The sequence below is a fragment of the Polypterus senegalus genome, chromosome 2 (assembly GCF_016835505.1).
Source record: "Polypterus senegalus isolate Bchr_013 chromosome 2, ASM1683550v1, whole genome shotgun sequence".
Classification (NCBI taxonomy): domain Eukaryota; kingdom Metazoa; phylum Chordata; class Cladistia; order Polypteriformes; family Polypteridae; genus Polypterus; species Polypterus senegalus.
In genome coordinates, this window is record NC_053155.1 from 194,244,861 (window position 1) to 194,264,642 (window position 19,782).

At 37.1% G+C, this 19,782-nt stretch overlaps 1 protein-coding gene across 1 annotated transcript in view; it reads left to right on the top strand.

Moving 5' to 3' along the window:
- Positions 1-19,782, top strand: part of LOC120524448 (probable ubiquitin carboxyl-terminal hydrolase FAF-X) — a 260,143-nt gene that overhangs the window by 143,183 nt on the left and 97,178 nt on the right. Inside the window, exons 24-29 of the mRNA XM_039746300.1 lie at positions 1,578-1,739; positions 3,598-3,735; positions 4,390-4,556; positions 12,892-13,000; positions 15,152-15,298; positions 15,416-15,562. Of these exons, the coding sequence (XP_039602234.1) occupies positions 1,578-1,739; positions 3,598-3,735; positions 4,390-4,556; positions 12,892-13,000; positions 15,152-15,298; positions 15,416-15,562 (870 nt within the window). The remainder of the gene's footprint in view (positions 1-1,577; positions 1,740-3,597; positions 3,736-4,389; positions 4,557-12,891; positions 13,001-15,151; positions 15,299-15,415; positions 15,563-19,782) is intronic.

The following is a 19,782-nucleotide window of genomic DNA, read 5'->3' on the forward strand; positions in this document are numbered from 1 at the left end:
CCGGAAAGCATGTCATTTCCTCTGTCCATGTGACTAGGACGCACTTCTGGGTTGTAGGTGAAAACCTTGTTTGCTCCTCCCTGCAGCGCCTTCTAGCGGCCCTCGTGGTATCCAGCAGGGCTGTGGATAAAAACTCCATTGTCCATAATTCCCTGCTAGCATTCGGGGCACCTCCATGCTGCAGGGAGGGCTCCACCTGGCAACCTGGGGGTATTGGCCAGGATGAATGGCCGGCCATAGTCCACATCTTGTAGTAGCTTTCTGTGACATATATAACTACAATTAAATGTGTTTATACAAATCATTGTTATATCTAAAGAAGCTAAATTATTGTAACTTGTACCATAACCCGTTGTCACACACGTGCAAGTAGGAGGCAGCTAAAGGGTCTGAGTAAGTGTAATAAAACATCTGACCAGGGGGCAGCAGAGTGCGCTGACTGTCTTTCTCAGCTCCCTACAGACCTTTCCCGGGAAATCCTGCAAGGTTCCGGCACCTCAGAAGACGTAACTTCCGAAGCCAGCCCCATTTGATTAAGTCACTTCCGAAGCCGACCCCTTTGATGACGTCACTTCTGGTTCTGGCCGCTTTGCTGACATTTGGCATATTATTATCACACCGTCCATAGACAAAAATAAGATCTGCCTATTTATCAGAATAATTTTATTATTTATAGCACTTTTTTAAAACCATTATTAAACACATACAAACTGTTAATTGATAACATTTTTTTATATAATTCTGAAAATCATGCAGGCCTCTTGCAGTTTATTTTATTAGGTTTTACATGTCTCATTAATCGTAACTGGCAGTTATTGCTCACTTGTTTAAAGCAACATAAAATAAATCAGAATTGTTCTCTTCCTAATAACTACACTTTTAGACAGTGTTAAATGCAATGCTTACCATTAAGTTCATCTTTGTTTCAAAAAGTATTTTTTCTCCATTAATTAAGAATGCTACAGTCACAGAATTACATATATTGACTTTTTAAATCAGTGACTTTATCAGTGTCAGTTTTTTTGTCATTGGGCAAACAGACATATGGTTCCAGTCTTACTCCTTGGTTGTACACTTCCCCAACTCAAACCTGGAGTGGATATAGCAGATTTGTCAATGATTGGATGGATAGCACAACAGTTTACATGTTAATATGCTTTATGTAAATATATTTTCTTGCTAGGCTAAATGACTAGAGTTGTGCATTTAAAAACAGTGCCAATAAGAGACAATAATTTGAGAGTGTGAACAAACCTTGCTTTTTGAAATCTAGAATTTGGAGATATTTTGGATGGATTTATCATTGATAATCCTGTTTATTAAAAGATAATATGTCTGTCAAGTCTTTTTAAAGGCCTACGAGTGTTAAGTCTTAAGAAGAATTTAAGCAAATGCAGAAATTAAACGATAATGTACAGTATATACAATTTTCTCTATTGACCAAAATGATTTTTTCAAGGTTTCTGACTGGTCAGAAAGTCTGCCAGACAAAGCACTGGTCCATTTTTTCTTGCATGCTAACAGTTGTAAATTTTTTATGCGTAAATTTCTTTCAACTGATGTCTTTTTTTTTTCAGGTTAGCCAGGCTGCCCACGACCAAGCCTTAGTGCTTCAAAATGCTTTGCAAAATATTCCAAACCCATTCTCTGAAAACATGTTGCGTAAAGTAGCCATCCAGCTTGCCCAACAGATCTCATGTGAACCTGGCATAATTTCCTCTCAGCTCGGAGGGATTCAGGTATATAAGTATATCCGCTAATAGAAAGTAAATTTGAATGTTGTCAGGCTTAGCATAGAATTTTACCATTTTTCTCACTTGCTGATACTCAAATCAATTTAATGTCATTAACTGAAGTAGGATTGCGGCACAACTAACCAAGTACAGTAGTGAAACATCCATTTGTTAAAAAATGTTCATAAATAACTCAGTGTTATTTTTAAATGTTACTTACTCCTTGCAGTTTGTAGTGGTGGGTGAGAAAAATTTGTAATCTCATGTTTTTGTGGAGAAATTAAATATTGAATATTCAGACTCACCTTGGTTGATAAGTGACCAGTGCCATACAGTGACAAATGATGTTAAAAAAAAGTCCATATGAAAAAAAAATATCTTGTAACTTATGTCTCATTTATATGTCCAATATTCAATGTCCAGTATTCATTTGTATGGTCAAAATGTGTAAATTTTTTGCTAAAATATTATTAGCTGGGAAGATATAATTCTTACAGAGCTGTTCATTTGAATTAATGATAATGATGGGGAGATGCAGATCTTCAAGTCAAAGGCACAGTATTTGTTTTTGCCACCACCATCTAAGTATGTTTAACAGGTAACATTTTTTTAAAAATCATTCTTGGGTGGAGTATTCCTTAAAATACTACAAAACGTTTCTTATCTGAGTACAATGCAAAATATGATTAAACCTATTGTAGCCAATTCAAATAGGTTACATTATTTATGGCAGTATAAATGAGGGCAAATGATTACCTCACTGCAGTACTAAAATTGTTATCTTATCTCTCTATTATAAAAACAAATCCTGGAAAGGAAAAGCAGGGCAACGATACGTGATCTTCACAGAAGTTCTCAGAAGACACTTAAAAGACCCGTGAGCATAAAAGATATCAAATAACATTTTGTTTTGTAAAGGCACGTATCACACACAGATTCTGTGCTCTCAGCACATATAAAGCGTATAAGGACAATACGTTCTAAATGAAACATCAACAACTAAGCAAAGAAGAAAGAGCAGCGCGGAGAAAAGAGACCCAAAAGCGTTGGAGAGCCGGGGCCGGAAATAATGGACAAGTATTGTTTTTACATCGTCATGCGAGACAAGGCAGTGAGACATCATTTAAAACAAGTCCACGGACATCTAACGTAGCAGTTGTTGGATTGCTGTTGGCAGACATGCTTCATGTGCTCCCAGCTCTTAAAACAACGACAATAGACATGCAAAACACGCAGCTCGCCAGCAGCAAAAAGCCTGCAGATGATCAGACTGCTTCTCCTTAGCGTGCGTTCAGCCAAACAAACCCTCACCCCTCCCCAACCCCACCCCCTTCACAACACTAGCGACAGAGATGTGAAGTGGCAAAAGTACAGCTGCTGTACAGGCTTCGAAATGATTGGGCAGCGAGACAAGCAGAACAGGCAGCTCGCCAGCAGCAGAAAGATAGCAGATGATCCAATGGCACCTCCTTAGCATGCATTCAGCCGCACCCCCTTCAAAACGCAAGCAGCGTTATACGTCTTGCGAGAAAGAGATGTAACCATGCCCATGGCCGGAAATAAAGTATTGTTTTTACAAAAGTTTTCAAATAAAAGTGAAAATAATGCATATGTGACATGAAACAAATAATCTCTTTAAATTGTATATCCGGTAAACCAAACCCGGGGTGGGCGAGCGAAGCGAGCAGGGCGTGGAACCCCCTAGTTTCCGTAAAGAATAAAATCACAGCCTTATTGAAGCATGACAGTGTATCAAAACATTCACAGTCTAGTTATTAAATTGACTTTTTATGTGATTGAAAGGTTAATATTTTTCAAACTTAAATTTTAATGTTAATATTTATTTTGAATTTTTTCTATGTAGAATTTTTTTGTGGCATCATCATACATCCCAGACATCTATGTGATCAGAGCAATACAGAAGATAGTTTGGGCATCTGGGTGTGGCACAGTGCAGCTTGTGTTCAGTTCAAATGATGAAATCAACAAGGTTTATGAGAAGGTATAATTTGTATGATCATTGCCCATCCATTAATCTGAAATTGGGCAAATTTACATTTTCATTTCTGCATAATTAAAGCATTTTCTACTTGCTGCATATTTTTATAAATTAACAAGTTTTTAATTTCATGTTTTTTGTTGCTGACACCATCATATATTGCTTGTTTTTAGAAAATGTTTAAATGGAATTACTTACATAATACTTTAGTCTAGAGTGATTTTGAAATTGCATGAATGCAATGTCGTTGCTTCTATAAATGTAAAATGGAACACTGATTTCCACCGACTTAGTAGTAGTAAGTATTTATCTAACGACTTTATAGATGTCCTATAATGGACTGCTCCCAAAGATAGACTTGTATTTTTGGCTGATTGATCTGATGTGTGTGTGTGTGTGTGTGTCCGCATGAGTGTGCTCTGCGATGGCTTGAGGCTTAATTCTGCTTTGTTTCTACCCTGGGCCTGGTGATTTCAGAGTAGGTACTAGCTCCCCAAATCCCTCAACTGGATGAACTAGGTCAATGGATACATGGTTTAACGTTGAGCTCTTCAACTCAAATTCCTGATTGTGTCCCCTGATTTTCCAGGCTACTTAAAAGTTGTTTTTTTCAGCAGATATAAATAAAGGTATCAACTTCTTTTCCTTTGCATTTAGACTAATTCTGAAAATGTACCTAATGCAGAAGATGAACAGGTTTGCTGTGAAGGACTGGAGGTTTTGGCGCTGTGCTTTGCATTAATACCGACAGCTTTTGATGTACTTAGTAAAGAAAAAGCATGGCAGACCTTCATAACTGATTTGCTGCTACATTGCCAAAGCAAGTAAGTACATTAGTAAAGACATTATTAGTAGCAGTAGTTAAACAATCCATTGTGAAGTCTTAACCAGTTCTGTATTGCAGTGCTTAAGTGCTGAAAGTATCATCTTTTTAAGTATATACTGTAAATATAGATTTGTGAAAATGAATGGTAAACAGAATTTGATCATATAAATAAATAACTAAAGGAATATACTGAAAGTAAAGAAACTCAAATTTTGTTTTCTTATTTTACTTTCTGATTCCCATTTGAACATGTATGAAGCAGATCAAACACAAGCCTTTACTATGCTCAGACCCAAATCTCTTTGCATCTTTCTTCATAAACCTCCTTGACAAGCATGCAAACATACACAGTAAAACCATTTATCCTTCCTTAATTCTTTTTTTCCTGTTTTATTGTTACATTTGAGAGAATACTGTGCCCTAGGGTACAGTCACAGTGACAGTATCCATCTTTCCTCCTGATATTGTACCATTGTATGACAGAATCTTGTTTGACTTGCTTTAACATTGGATATTTTATAAATTGGGTTTTTATTTAAAAAGTATGATTTATTTAAAACAGTGTATAGGCTGTATTCTAAGCTTACCCACATCTTATCATAAATGCTATAACTGGTACATATTCCACCAGGTGCTGTGCTCTATGCTTTCTGATCCATGTTCTAAGCTCAGACTTCCAAATCTAGGATGCTACTAACCTCTGTAGCCAAAATGTATTAATACATCCTTTGACAGAATGAGAGTGCTCTGGAGCAGACCCTGTTTGTACAATAATGACATGGTAGTCCGGATGGGTAAAAAGAAATACATTTGTTAAATAACAGTTTTTAAGGGTGGATAAACAGAAGGAGTAAGCACAATACAAATAGCTGAACCTTCCTATATTATTTCAGTTTTTGCCCACATACACAAGCAGTATATACATTTAATTAGCTCCTTTCTGCCTCCCAGCCTTCCTTTACCAAAAATCACCACTCATCCTAACCAGGCAATCCATTGCCTTAGCTCTTCTACTGATTCCAAACTCATCTAAGGTGTGATTCACCTTAGATTAATTGTGATTCATTTTGATTCAGGCCTAAAAGATTCTAAAAGGCTTAAAACTTGGGCACTCAAATAAGAAATCGAAACAAGTCTATAATCTCAAGTAGGGAAAGAGCAAAGTACCAAAACACCTGGTACAAATAGTTTATCAAATTAAATGAAGAAAATTAAAATCCAAAAATCAACAAACCAATTCCAAAAAACAGAACCACAGAACAAAGCCAAAATTATATAACTAGAAAATCCAAATGTGAATAATCAAAAAATCAACCAACTTAGGAAAAGGGGAAATCACTGAAAGGTTCCAAACAACAACAGCAAGGAGAAAGATAAAACCTCTGTAAACAACTGAAGTAATCAGCTGGAATATAGAGGGAAGTTTTAAGTCATTGTTGAAGGCATTAATTAAGAGATCAGTTAGGAAGGAACTGGATCAAATGGTTTAGTGGAAAGTTGGGAGATATAACTGTTACTAAATAACCATGCCTGTACAAGAGCTGCCCAAGCATTTTGAATCACACTAGGGCTACCTGCAGTTTACAAGAGAAAAAAAACAGATGACACTTCACCCTACCCTGATGCTCAGAGAAGGCCCTCCCCCTTCCGGTATAAGATCTATAAATTCGGCCTGTACCTGAAAAGTGGCATCAGATGTCATTAAATGATACTTGAGATGGACAGAGCTTCAGCTGTCAAATGGTATTTGAGACAGACAAAGCTCCTGATCTTTTGTTGACTTTTGAGTAACCCTTTTGTTTTTTTTTTGTTTTTGTTAAATATGTTATAGTAAAAGGGGTTATCCAGCTGGTCTGCTTTCCTAGCCATGTTACTCTCTCTCTCTCTAATATATATGCATGTATATAATTATTTATATATCTATGCATCTATGTATATAAATCTGCAGCAGAGACACAAAACACAGTATACAATATACCATGCAGTGCATGCCCAGCCATATGCATTGGACACACATATAAAACACTCAACATCTATACAAGAACATCACAATGCTGTCAAAAGACAGGACCCACGGTCTCTGATATATGCACAACCAGGCACATGTTTAACTGAGATACAGTGCAATTGAGATTCAAGGCAAATACTAAGAGTGTCATAGAGCTAGATGAATCAAGGGTATCAAATCAAAATGCCATTAATAGACATTTGGACATGAACCCAGCATACGTATGCAGGCTTGAATAGAAGAAAATCCAAATAATAAAAAAATACTTCCAAGACTAACACCCTGTGAACCCCACCTTACTAATCCACCCCCACTCTTACACCCACCCCTATTCCGCATTTCTTTGATTCCTGTACGGTTATGTCTAATTATTTTCCTCTGATGATGATACCTGATAAGTATATACTGTGTGTGTTGTTTAAGTATATACTGTGTGTGTTGTTTTTCCCCTTTCCCAGGGGCCCATATTATAAGTTAAGTAGAGCTCCTTACTTGTGAGCATGCTACATACAATTGCATATGATTAAAACATCTCTGTTGCATCTCAATTCCTGGTTGTCCTACTGACTGACCTTGGATTTTGTTGATGGCCATTAAAAAACACAATTTCAGAGGAAACTTTTTAAAAATCAAACCAATTATTATTATCTTGTGAAAACAGTAGCTTTAGTCAGATTTGAATGTAACACAAAGTTTTGGCGGGTTTCAATCAAAAGCAATATACACTGAATAGTAGTTTACTTTAACTTGTTACACACTGAATTGATGTTTACTGGCTAAACATTTACAGGACCCATGTAATGAACACTTTAAGCGCTGTACAGATGCAGTAAGAACAGGTGAAAAGAAATAATTCCATTAATTGTATACAATATCCGCCTTTTCTATGCTCTGTCAGTGTGGGACCCCTTTACAGAGCTGCAGCAAGTATTTAGACTGACCAAGGCATGCCATCGCTTCTACCTAGCATTGTACCCAGGGCTTGAAGTGGGCTGGTATAATGTATTTGCAGTTCCTTTTCTTTGCTCATTTCACATCTCATTTTACATTCTCACCACCTTGTCTATATTGCATGTGCAGGGCAGTTGCCCTTACACACTTGCTGCCAGCCCCATTTTTCTATGCGATTACAGGCTCAGCTTGTACAATGCTGCTGTTCTGCTGGTCGTGTTCATTTGCATAAACTGCACATCCCATTTCTCTGTGAGTTTACAGCTGAGGAAACATACGTTGGCTAATTTTCTTTTTTGTATAATGCCAGCAAAATTCAACCAAATCAGTCACAACGTTTTTGATATTTTAGGGTATTTAGTTTTTCCACTTTGGGGGAGGTTTTACCACTAATTATTGATATATCAAAATGTCCTTAACAGATAGTTACTGGCCTAAATGTACCAGTATTGATGCCCCTGCACCGTTTGCCAGAAAATTGAAGCGAAACAAGTGGCTGTGTAGGATGGCTGAGGTCTTTAATAACATTGACATGAAGACATTATAGAACTTTATTCTTTCAGAGCTATCTCTTGGCTTTTGTAGGCTCTTGGCACAGTTTATAGAAATTTTTTCTTTCAGAGCTATCTCTTGGCACAAATATTTACTATCTTGAGTTATTTGAGGATTGATTTTATCTTCTGGTGTAGGCCATGTATAATATTTATTTTTGCTGATTAAACACAAATGTTTTACATTTACACTAAACCTGCTTGGCATTTCCTTATTTGAAACATTATTTAGATCTCTGATAATACAACTCATATAACTGTGGTAAACAACAATCCATATCGGCATTGAGTATTGGTGAACACAATAACCTGTTTTACCCAACTACAGTGGGATGCAAAAGTTTGGGCAACCTTGTTAATAGTCATTATTTTCCTGTATTAATCGTTGGTTGTTACGATAAAAAATGTCAGTTAAATATATCATATAGGAGACACACACAGTGATATTTGGGAAGTGAAATGAAGTTTATTGGATTTACAGAAAGTGTGCAATAATTGTTCAAACAAAATCAGGCAGGTGCATAAATTTGGTCATCGTCATTTTATTGATTCCAAAACTTATAGAACTAATTATTGGAACTCAAATTGGCTTGGTAAGCTCAGTGACCCCCTGACCTACATACACAGGTGAATCCTATAATGAGAAAGAGTATTTAAGGGGGTCAATTGTAAGTTTCCCTCCTCCTTTAATTTTCTCTGAAGAGTAGCAACATGGGGGTCACAAAACAACTCTCAAATGACCTGAAAACAAAGATTGTTCACCATCATGGTTTAGGGGAAGGATACAGAAAGCTGTCCCAGAGATTTAAGCTGTCTGTTTCCACAGTTAGGAACATATTGAGGAAATGGAAGACCACAGGCTCAGTTCAAGTTAAGGCTCGAAGTGGCAGACCAAGAAAGATTTTGGATAGACAGAAGCGACGAATGGTGAGAACAGTCAGAGTCAACCCACAGACCAGCACCAAAGACCTACAACATCATCTTGCAGCAGATGGAGTCACTGTGCATCGTTCAACCATTCGGCGCACTTTACACAAGGAGATGCTGTATGCGAGAGTGATGCAGAGGAAGCCTTTTCTCCGCCCATAGCACAAACAGAGCCACTTGAGGTATGCTCAAGCACATTTGGACAACCCAGCTTAATTTTGGAATAAGGTGCTGTGGACTGATGAAACTAAAATTGAGTTATTTGGGCATAACAAAGGGCGTTATGCATGGAGGAAAAAGAACACAACATTCCAAGAAAAACACCTGCTACCTACAGTAAAATATGGTGGTGGTTCCATCATGCTGTGGGGCTGAGTGGCCAGTGCAGGGACTGAGAATCTTTTTAAAGTTGGGGGACGCATGGATTCCACTCAGTATCAGCAGATTCTGGAGACCAATGTCCAACAATCAGTGACAAAGCTGAAGCTGCGCCGGGGCTGGATCTTTCAACAAGACAACAACCTAAAACACTGCTCAAAATCCACTAAGGCATTCATGCAGAGAAACAAGTACAACGTTCTGGAATGGCCATCTCAGTCCCCAGACCTGAATATAATTGAAAATCTGTGGTGTGAGTTAAACAGAGCTGTCCATGCTCGGAAGCCATCAAACCTGAATGAACTAGAGATGTTTTGTAAACAGGAATGGTCCAAAATACCTTCAACCACAATCCAGACTCTCATTGGAACCTACAGGAAGCGTTTAGAGGCTGTAATTTCTGCAAAAGGCGGCTCTACTAAATATTGATTTCATTTCTTTTTTGTGGTGCCCAAATTTATGCACCTGCCTGATTTTGTTTGAACAATTATTGCACACTTTCTGTAAATCCAATAAACTTCATTTCACTTCTCAAATATCACTGTGTGTGTCTCCTATATGATATATTTAACTGACATTTTTTATCGTAACAACCAACGATTTATACAGGAAAATAATGACTATTACCAAGGTTGCCCAAACTTTTGCATCCCACTGTATGAACCTAGTCTAGGTTTGCTGTGAGACACTTCAGAAAAGGTAGAAAATTGTTGTTATACTCTGTGTTTGATACAAATGTATTGTTTGCTCTTGTAACAACATCTTTGACAATACAATAATGGTAGTTAGTTCTTGTTAAGTACTAGTGCTTTTTGTTTAATAAACAATTAACTATTTCCATGAGATATGTGCTTGACAAGTTGCTCTGCATTCATTTTTTAGTTTTTGTGCTTGTAAATTCATTAAGGTCCATAAACTTAACAAGGTATACTTTTTTCTTGATTGTTTCTTTGATATACTTCTAAGGGTGTATTGTCTGTTAAAGTGTGCTCTTAAATACTTTGTTTTCTTGGTTGAAGTTACCATTATAATCCTTTTATATTGCTTATCCACTTGATTTTCTCATTATGTGTATACAGACTATATGTGTTTCTTTTAACTTTTATCTGCATACAGTAAGTTGCTGATGGACTGGTCTTTCTATACATTTCTTCATTACTAATTATTTTCAGCCACCAAATTTTAACAATTACTTTATTAACTCACCTCTGTACGTTTCCAGCCACAAGATGCCCTGTCCTAGCTTTTTCCTTTGTCTTAAATTGTTTACATGATCTGAACCATGAGTTGGAACTAATAGGAATGGAGAGGGCAATGATGTATAAACCTGATTTTCCCTTGTCATACCATAGAGCTGCTGCATAGCTTTTCCTTGTTAGCCATTCTTTCAGTGCTGTTAAACAAAGTTTCTTCTCCATAAATACTACTTGTTGGGCTAATAGTGAATGAGGCTACTTATTTTCAAGGTAATCAGCATATTCAGATTTTTGTAATTTATTTCAAAAAGGTAAACATTCATATACACTACATTAATTACATGTAAAGTGAAATATTTCAAGCCTTTTTTTGTTTTAATTTTGATGATTACGGCAAATAAATCATGAAAATCAGAAATCCAGTATCTCATATTATTAGAATATTATCAACGATCAATCAAATGATTCACAATACAGAAATGTCCAGCTTCTGAAAAGTATGTTCATTTATTCAGTCAGTACTTGGTTGGGGCTCCTTTATCACAAATTACTTGCATAAATGCCATGTGGCATGGAGACAATTAGTTTGTGGCACTGCTGAGGTGTTGTTGAAGCCCAGGTTGCTTTGATAGCAGCCTGTTTGTATTTTTGTGTTGGGTGTGTCTCATCTTCTTCTTGAAAATACCCCCTAGAGAGTCAAGTTGGCTGGCCAATCAAGCACAGTAAAATACCATGATCAACCAACCATTTGGTAGTAGCTTTGGATTGATTTTGGACTTGATAAATCACAGTGGACCAACACCAGCAGATGATATTGCATCCCAAATCATCACAGACTGTGGAAACTTCACACTTAAAACACCTTGTATTCTGTACCTATCCACTCTAGGACCTTGGTTTCTAAATGAAATGCAAAATTTACTTTCATCTGAAAAGAGGACTGTGGACTACTGAGCAGTAGTCCAGTACTTGTGTTTCTTAGCCCAGGTAAGATGCTTCTAACATTGTCTCTGATTGAGGAGTGGCTTGATATTAGGAATACAGCAGTTGTAATCCTTTTCCTGAAGATGTCTATGTGTGGTGGCTCTTGGTGCACTGACACCAGCCTCTGTATAGCTTGCATCAACTTTTCTTGACAATCTTCTCAAGGCTGCGGTCATCCCAGTTGCTTGTTGCTTGTGCACCTTTTCGTACCAGGCTTTTCCCTTCCAGCCGACTTTCTATTAATATGCTTCGATATAGCATTCTGCAAACAGCCAGCCTTTTGACCTTCTGTGACTTGCCCTCCTTGTGGAGGGTGTCGATGATCGTCTTCTGGACAGCTGTCAAGTCATCAGTCTTCCCCAATGATTGTGGTTGCATGTACTGACCTAGACCGAGAGATAAAACTGTATTTATACTGTTTGAATAGCAATTTATTTAAACTCGAAATGAGATATTCTAATAATTTGAGATACTGGAATTCTGCTTTTCATTAGCTGTCTTCAATAATCATCAACATTAAAAAAATTCTTGAAATATTTCACTTTATGTGTAATGAACATAGCATATATGAAGGTTTACCTTTTTGAAATAAATTACAGAGACAAATGAGCTTTCCACGTTATTCTAATTTTTTGAGATTCACTTCTTTTTCATCTAGTGCCATGCCCCTTAATCTTCACATATTGTCAGGCTAATTAGTCTGGCTTAGTGTGTAAATGAGAAGGATGTCAGAGGAGTGCTGAGGATGCTGGGAGTAGAGTTGGTGAAGGTGAATGAGTATACCTGGGGTCAACAGTACAGAGTAACAGGGAGTGGAAGGGTGTAGTGGGTGGAGAAGACTGTCAGGAGTGATTTGTGACAGATGGGTATCAGCAAGAGTGAAAGGGAAAGTCAGGGTTGGAGATGGTGGCACTGACCAAATGACAGGACACAGAGCTGCAGGTGACAGAGTAAAAGATGTTAAGATGTTAAGGGTGTGATGAGGATGGAAAGGATTAGAAATGAGTACATTAGAGGGTCAGCCCAAGTTGGACGGTTGGGAGACAAAGTCAGAGAGGCGAAATTGCATTGGTTTAGACATGTGTAGAAGAGAGATGCTGGATATATTGGGAAAAGGATGCTCAGGATGGAACTGCCAGGTAAGAGGAAAAGAGGAAGGTCTAAGAGGAGGTTTATGGACATGGTGAGAGAAGACATTTAGGTGGTGGGTGTAACAGAGCAAGAAGCCGAGGACAGGAGGATATGGAAAAAGATGATCTGCTGTGGCGACCCCTAACAACAGCAGCTGAAAGAAGAAGAAAAAGATTTCCTTCTGTCATGATGTAACTTCTTTTGCAGGGCTGTTCGTCAGATTGCTCAAGAGCAGTTTTACTTAATGGCTACAAGGTGTTGCATGGGACACAGTACTGTACTATTCTTTATAACACTTCTGTTCACAGTTTTGGGGGTATGTATCCTTTTACAATTTCTCTTTTTTTGTTTTGAGTCTTCTAATGATTACTCTTATTGGTCCTAAATATTTCATAAACTTCGAATACTGAATCGTCAATGGCAACGGTAGAACACCAAAGACTAACTTTCACATCAGCATTTCTGGTGCACTTGAGCTTCCTTCCCAAACTGAATTAGAAGTATATTGCAGATAATATCTTTCTAACAGCCTTACATGTTGCAATTGAAATAAACTACTGTTCTTTTTAGTTGAGGATGGTGCTTGGTAACATTGATTTCAAAAATAAAACCTTCAGGAAAATGGACAATGCAAAATTGAGACATTTCCTCAGATATACACTTCAGTAACATGGCTGCTAGAAAAATGTTTTCTTTCTGTCACCTGTATGATGTGAACACTTTCAACACTATCAGAAGAGGGGAGTGTCTGTAAAGTGAAAGTGCTTCAGAAACAGCCAAATTAGGACACAAATGTATTATTTCACATTTCTGCAATTATTTAAAATGCTTTCACATTTTTCATAGATAGCCCTATATATTGCAGAAGAAATGGTCTTGCTTCCCTTTTCAGTATGGTATACAACAAACATGAGATTTGGCAGATTTTTTACTTGGCTGTAAAAGTTCTTTAAGCATGATGAACTTTACATTACATCTGGCATCTATGATAACTTTTTTCTTATATCTATAAATTGTCTATCTAGAAATAATAATTCTTGTGTTGAATATTAACCATTGCCAGTATTTCAGTATAAACCGACACAATTCAATATCCATTTCCTAATATAGATTTTTTTTTTTGCAATTAGTGATTGCCATTTTAGTTGCCACCTTCCTGTTGGAGAATGTTTTAACATAATGTAGAGGTTGACTCTACACAGCAAGATCATTGGGGTGTTGCCGTTGCAGACTTATTTTTTTGTTTTCGTTGATAACTGTATAGAATGTGTACTATTCATATTCAGAGTAAATGGAAAATAAAGTTTTTTCCTTTATCTTAATTTTTTTGTTTTTATATACATGAATGTATACAAATCAGTAACACAACCCCTGAATTATTTATTTTATCATAATTTAATCAGTGTTATGGATTTAATGTTAGAAAAATATAGAATTGACATCATATTTCAAATCTACAACAACCGATTGTATCAGTTCCATGTACTAAAAGAATTTTAATAACTTAAACAATGTTGACTTTCAAAAACAAACTTGGAAAATAGCATTTCTTCAGACACATTCATCAACAAAACTGGACAGTTTTAAATCTAAATATAAAGTAAGCAAAGTCTTAAAATATAAAGAAAAAATTTATCTTGTACAGTACTGACTTTTTGTTTATAAACTTGAACCTCTCCTTAAATTGGCTCCTAACCTAAGGCAAACAGAAGTGAGCTCGAGGGAAATTCTCTGTTAAATAATCATATTGCTGTTTCCTGAGGTTTTTAGGAACATAATCTGGTATATAGTGGTCAGTGCCTGCTTTAATTTTTTGATTGTGAAACTGAGCTTTTTTTGGTACCACTTTCAAATATGTTTTATCTACTATCACTGAGTGGCATATTATACTGTATTGTAAAACTTTATATTCCTTTCCTAACATTAAGTATTTCCATATTTGGTTATACACGTTTGTAGCAGCCTCCTTTTGTGAAATAAGTGGATATAGATTACTCAAAAAACTACTCAAATTACTTACTTAAATGCAAACACTCTGTAAATAATGGATACTCTAGTGGAGTCTACATACTAATGTAGAATCTTGTACTGAGTGAGTGTAATTAACCCTTACTACACTGATGCTTTTCATAGTTTGTGCATAATTGCTTTGCTTTATTCGGTTCCTTTTGCATACAGAATTAATAGATGTTAAACGCAAATGTTTCAAGTCAAAAAAAAAAATTAAATCACAACAAAAAAAATTAAATTACAACAGTTGTGTACAATGTGACACCACTTAGTACTGCCCCTTTGCCTAACCTACATTTCCTCTGTGCAGGGCTAGATGTTAATATGGTGCATACACATAACAAAGAAATGCTCAATTGGTCTATACACTCCCACTTCTCTGAATTGTGCTTTGAATGATTATGCTGATAAGGAAAACATTAAAATCATATAGCTTAAATACTTTATTTTATTTCAGAGCACAGCAAGCGAGCGAGCAAGACATGCAGGAAATTATTTTGTTTTATTAAGGCAGTTATTAAACTATGCTTGCAACAACAAAATTAACTTTCCCAGTGCTGAAGTTTTTCTAAATAATGAAATTGAATGGCTGAAAATGATCAGGGTAAGAGCATTAATTATTAAAATATCTTCCTGTAAAATATGATTCTTAGCCTTGTGCCTTATTTATATTGATGATTTCAAATATGTATTTTACATAGCTGATGAACTCCTTCAACAGGATGAAGTGAAAAGAACTGGAGCGACTGGGGTTGAAGAAACGATTCTGGAAGGTCATATGGGTTTAACAAAAGAACTTCTGGATTTTCAGACCATTGAAAAGAAGATATGTATTGGGTGCGTAAACGGAGGCATCAATTTAATCAAGGTAAATTTTAATTTTATATTCAAGCAAATTCATGTTGTGTTAAGACTTCCAAAGATGACTACTGTATGGAATTTGACACCCATCAGCTATGTTATTTGAAACTGCTAAGGCAGTTAATAATAGCTTGATATTAAGTATTGATTAAAGTACTGCACATCCACTTGTGATGATGGAATTAAAGTAGATAATCTGTCTATGAGACTCATTGCATTGAATTGTCTGAAATGAAAATGAAAGAATAATAAGACTGACTTTTAGCACCTTTATGTTAGGCAGAATGTGCAGTGGACCCGGGCAGTCTTTTGGCCTGGAACCCCAGCAGATTTTTTTTTTTTTTCTCCAACATCTCATCTGAGGATTTTTTTTTTTTTCGTTTTTGTTTTTTTTCTGTCCACCTTGGCCATCTGACCATAGCATCAAACAACTACTCTTCAAATTAGGTTTCTACTGCTTGTTTATCTGTGTTATGTACGCACATATTGAATCTTTATATATATACTAGCAGAATACCCGCGCTTCACAGTGGAGTAGCGTGTTAAAGAAGTTATGAATAAGAAAAGGAAAAATTTTAAAAATAACTTAACATGATTGTTAATGTAATTGTTTTGTCATTGATATGAGTGTTGTTGTCATATATATATATATATATATATATATATATATATATATATATATATATTTTTATATATATTGTGGACTGGGACCCGGACACAGGCAGACGGACAACATGGTTCCACCACACACCCTTTATTTACAATACTATATACAGTTCAGTGCACTTGCAAACCCCAGTGCCTCTTGCACCGATTCCCCAAAGTCCAGGCCACACTCTCAGTCACCGTGCCTCTCTCTTGACCGCCTCCCGTCCTCTCGCCAGCTCTGTCCTCTTCCACCCGACATCCAGTATCGACTGAAAGGAGGTGGCCCCTTATATGGGAACCCGGATGGGCTCCAGCTGCTTCCCGGCAATCAGTTGTAGCCACACCCCAGTGTGGCGGAAGTGCCGGCTGCGTACCTGGAAGCTGTCTGGGTGTCCCCTGTTCTCTTCCCCCCAGCACTTCCTGGTGTGGCGGAAGTGCTGGGCTCCAGGGTTCCTCAGGCACCTGGGCGCCGCCTGGCGGTGGCCACGGGCCCCTACAAGTTTGGGCTGGAGGAGGCACAAGCCCTCCTCTGGTCCTCCTGGGTGTCCCGGCCGGGGACCACACAGGATATTCCGGCATTGGGGCGCCACCTGGCGGTGGCCACGGGTCCCTACAGGGCTGGGCTTCCAAGCCCTGTACCCGAGACCCCCAACATAACCAGGACGGACGCCCCATCGCGGTCTGGAGGAGGCACAAGCCCGAGCCCGGCCGGGGACCACAATATATATACATATATATATATAGATATAGCAAAATACCCAGAATATATAAAGTCAAAACCTGAATATATAAAGTCAGCGTCGGAATTAATAAAGTCATTCCTGATTATATAAAGTCAACATCTGAGTATATAAACTCACTCCTGAATATATAAAGTGAAAGTCAAAATCTATTGATTGAAAAGACCCTGAACTGAACTAAATTAACAAAAACGTATTCAGAAAAATAAATTAAAAAACACTGTTCGGTTAATGTTTTGAAAATGATGCATGTGCCCTGCCCAGGATTGGTTCCTGCCTTGCGCCCAGTGTTGGCTGGGATTGTCTCCAGCAGACCCCCGTGACCCTGTGGTCGGATTCAACGGGTTGGGAAATGGATGGATATTCCAGCGCTGACTTTATATATTCCGACGCTGACTTTATATATTTAAGTTTTGACTTTATATATTCCAGTGCTGACTTTATATAATCAAGTTTTGACTTTATATATTCGGGAATGACTTTATATATACAAGTTTTGACTTTATATAGTTAAATTTAGTCATCATTGCATAACTTTTTCTTTACCATAGAAATTAAAAGACTAAATTCAACTTCCATTCCTAACAAAGATATTTCTAGCGACTAAATAGAACCTACTCATATCCAAATTCGAGCTATTGAGCTGTCGCCTGCCTGCCTGAATAAGTCACCCTCGCTTCGCTCTTACTTTTTTACCGTTCATTTAATCATGGCTAGTTGGGAAAATGATAAAATGGAAGGAGGATTACACTGAGTATGGCTTTACCAAAACAATTATTGATGGCGAATCGATTATTCATAAAGCTTCAATTGGTGATCTGTTTTTCTGTGTTAACCTCATATTTTTTCATACTTCTTCTCAAACCAAGGGGGTGCAAGGGTAAAATGAATCGGGAAGTGCTGATCACTGTAATCAGTGTACCAAAAAATCATGCATTGACAGAAGTTCCCCTTTGTTTGTAATGTAAAGTGTGATTAAATGCGTGATTTTTTAATGCGTTATGGATTACATGCATCAAAGCTTCTCAGCTGTGCTTGTGCTAAGAAAAGGAAACATTTTAAAAATAACGTAACACGATTGTCAGTGTAACATTTTGTAAGTAGTGCCTGGAGGATTCAGTGTGGATAAACTGTAGAGACAGCGTGTGTATTAACTTGTGGATTTTTCTGTGAGTATTTGGTGGCAGCGTCACAAAGTCGCTTCCGTAACACTGTGTTAGCTGCAGAGCTCAGCTCAGAGCGAAATGAGGTGAATGGGAGAAGAGATGATGACGTGACTCCCCCACCCGCCTTAACTGTCAATCCCCCACAAACACAGTCTCTCGGAATTTGCATAAGCACAGTCCTTCACCTGAAATTTTAACTTAGTTACAAAGTGATCAAAACTCGTTTATATCCTGCGTCCTCTCATTAAACTTGTATCCCGCATTACCCGTGGGCATGACAAACGCCAGCGGCAGCCTGTCTATGAACGTAATTTAAACTTTAGGTTTACACCTTGCTTTGTTTCCGAAGTAGCAGCACTCATGAATATGGTTGTATATGTCACTCGCTCGCTTATTATTGTTTCGCTGCCTTCTCAATTATATAATGCATGTTTTCTTCAGAGCTTTTTGGAGCTCTTCCTGGTTTTCTACATAAATTTACCCAATTTTCCCAAAGGGATTTCAAAAACTCCCCCCATTTTGGAATCCTTTCAGTTTGGAAAAATACCCAGTTATGACCTTTCCCCGGGTTTTTGAAATGAAACTCCCAAATTTAAACTTAAAAGGCCGAAATTTACCCCCTTTTTTGGGGGGGGGGTTTTTTCCCAAAAAAATGATATAGGGTTTTCCCCTTTTTTTAATTAAAATTTTTTGTTTAAACTTTTTTAATTGTAATTTTTTTAGCCTTCCAAAAAAGTGTAAAACATTTGGGGAATTTTGTTATTAAAATTGTGGTTTTTTTTTGTTGTTTTTTTAAAATGTGTTTTTTTAAAAAAAAAGTTTAAAAAAACCCCAAAAACCCCATCCAAAATCCCCACCCAACCCCTTTTAAACCCTCGTGGGGAAAATAAAAAATTTGGGTTTTCCCACTTCTGGGTTTGGGGGATTGTTTTTGGGTAAAATGGGGCATTTTTAAGTAAAAGTTTGGGGTTTGGGTGGGTGGGTGGTTTTAGTTTTTCCCCGAAAAAAAAAACAACAGGGAAAAACCAAAAACCCACCCCGATTTCACTTGGGAAAGGGGGCTGAAAAAAAAGAAGTGGGTTTTTGGAAAAAAAAAAAAAAGAAAGGGGTTTAATTTTTAAAAAAATGGCACCAGTGCTTTTTTTTCCCCTAAAGGCCGCCCCCCACCAAAAATCAAAATCCAAAATTCGAAAAAATTCCAAAGGGGGGTTTTTAAAACCCATAAAAAAATTTTGTGGTTTTGCGAAACAGGGTGGAAGTAACGGGGAAATGAAGGAAAACCCCCGTGGAATCGCATCATAAAAAAAAAAGGGGTTCCAAAGGGGGGAAAAACCCAAATCTTTTAAAGGGAGAAAAAATTAAACCCCTTTTAAAAAAATAATAGGCCTACCAAAAAAAAAGGGTGGAAAAAAATTCCCAAAAAAAAATTAAAAAAAAAAATTTAGGTTTTTTTTCAAAAAAAAAAGGTATTATGCGCCATTTCACAATTGAGAAGGCAGAAAACATTATGAAGCAAATGATGCATACAAGCATATTCATAAGTACAGCTACTGCGGAAACAAAGCACGTGAACCGTAAGTTTATATTAAATTAAGTTCATAGGCTACCAGTAGCGTTTGTAATTTAGTGCCTGCCCATATAAGGCCGTCCATCAGCGGCAATCCAATACAAAC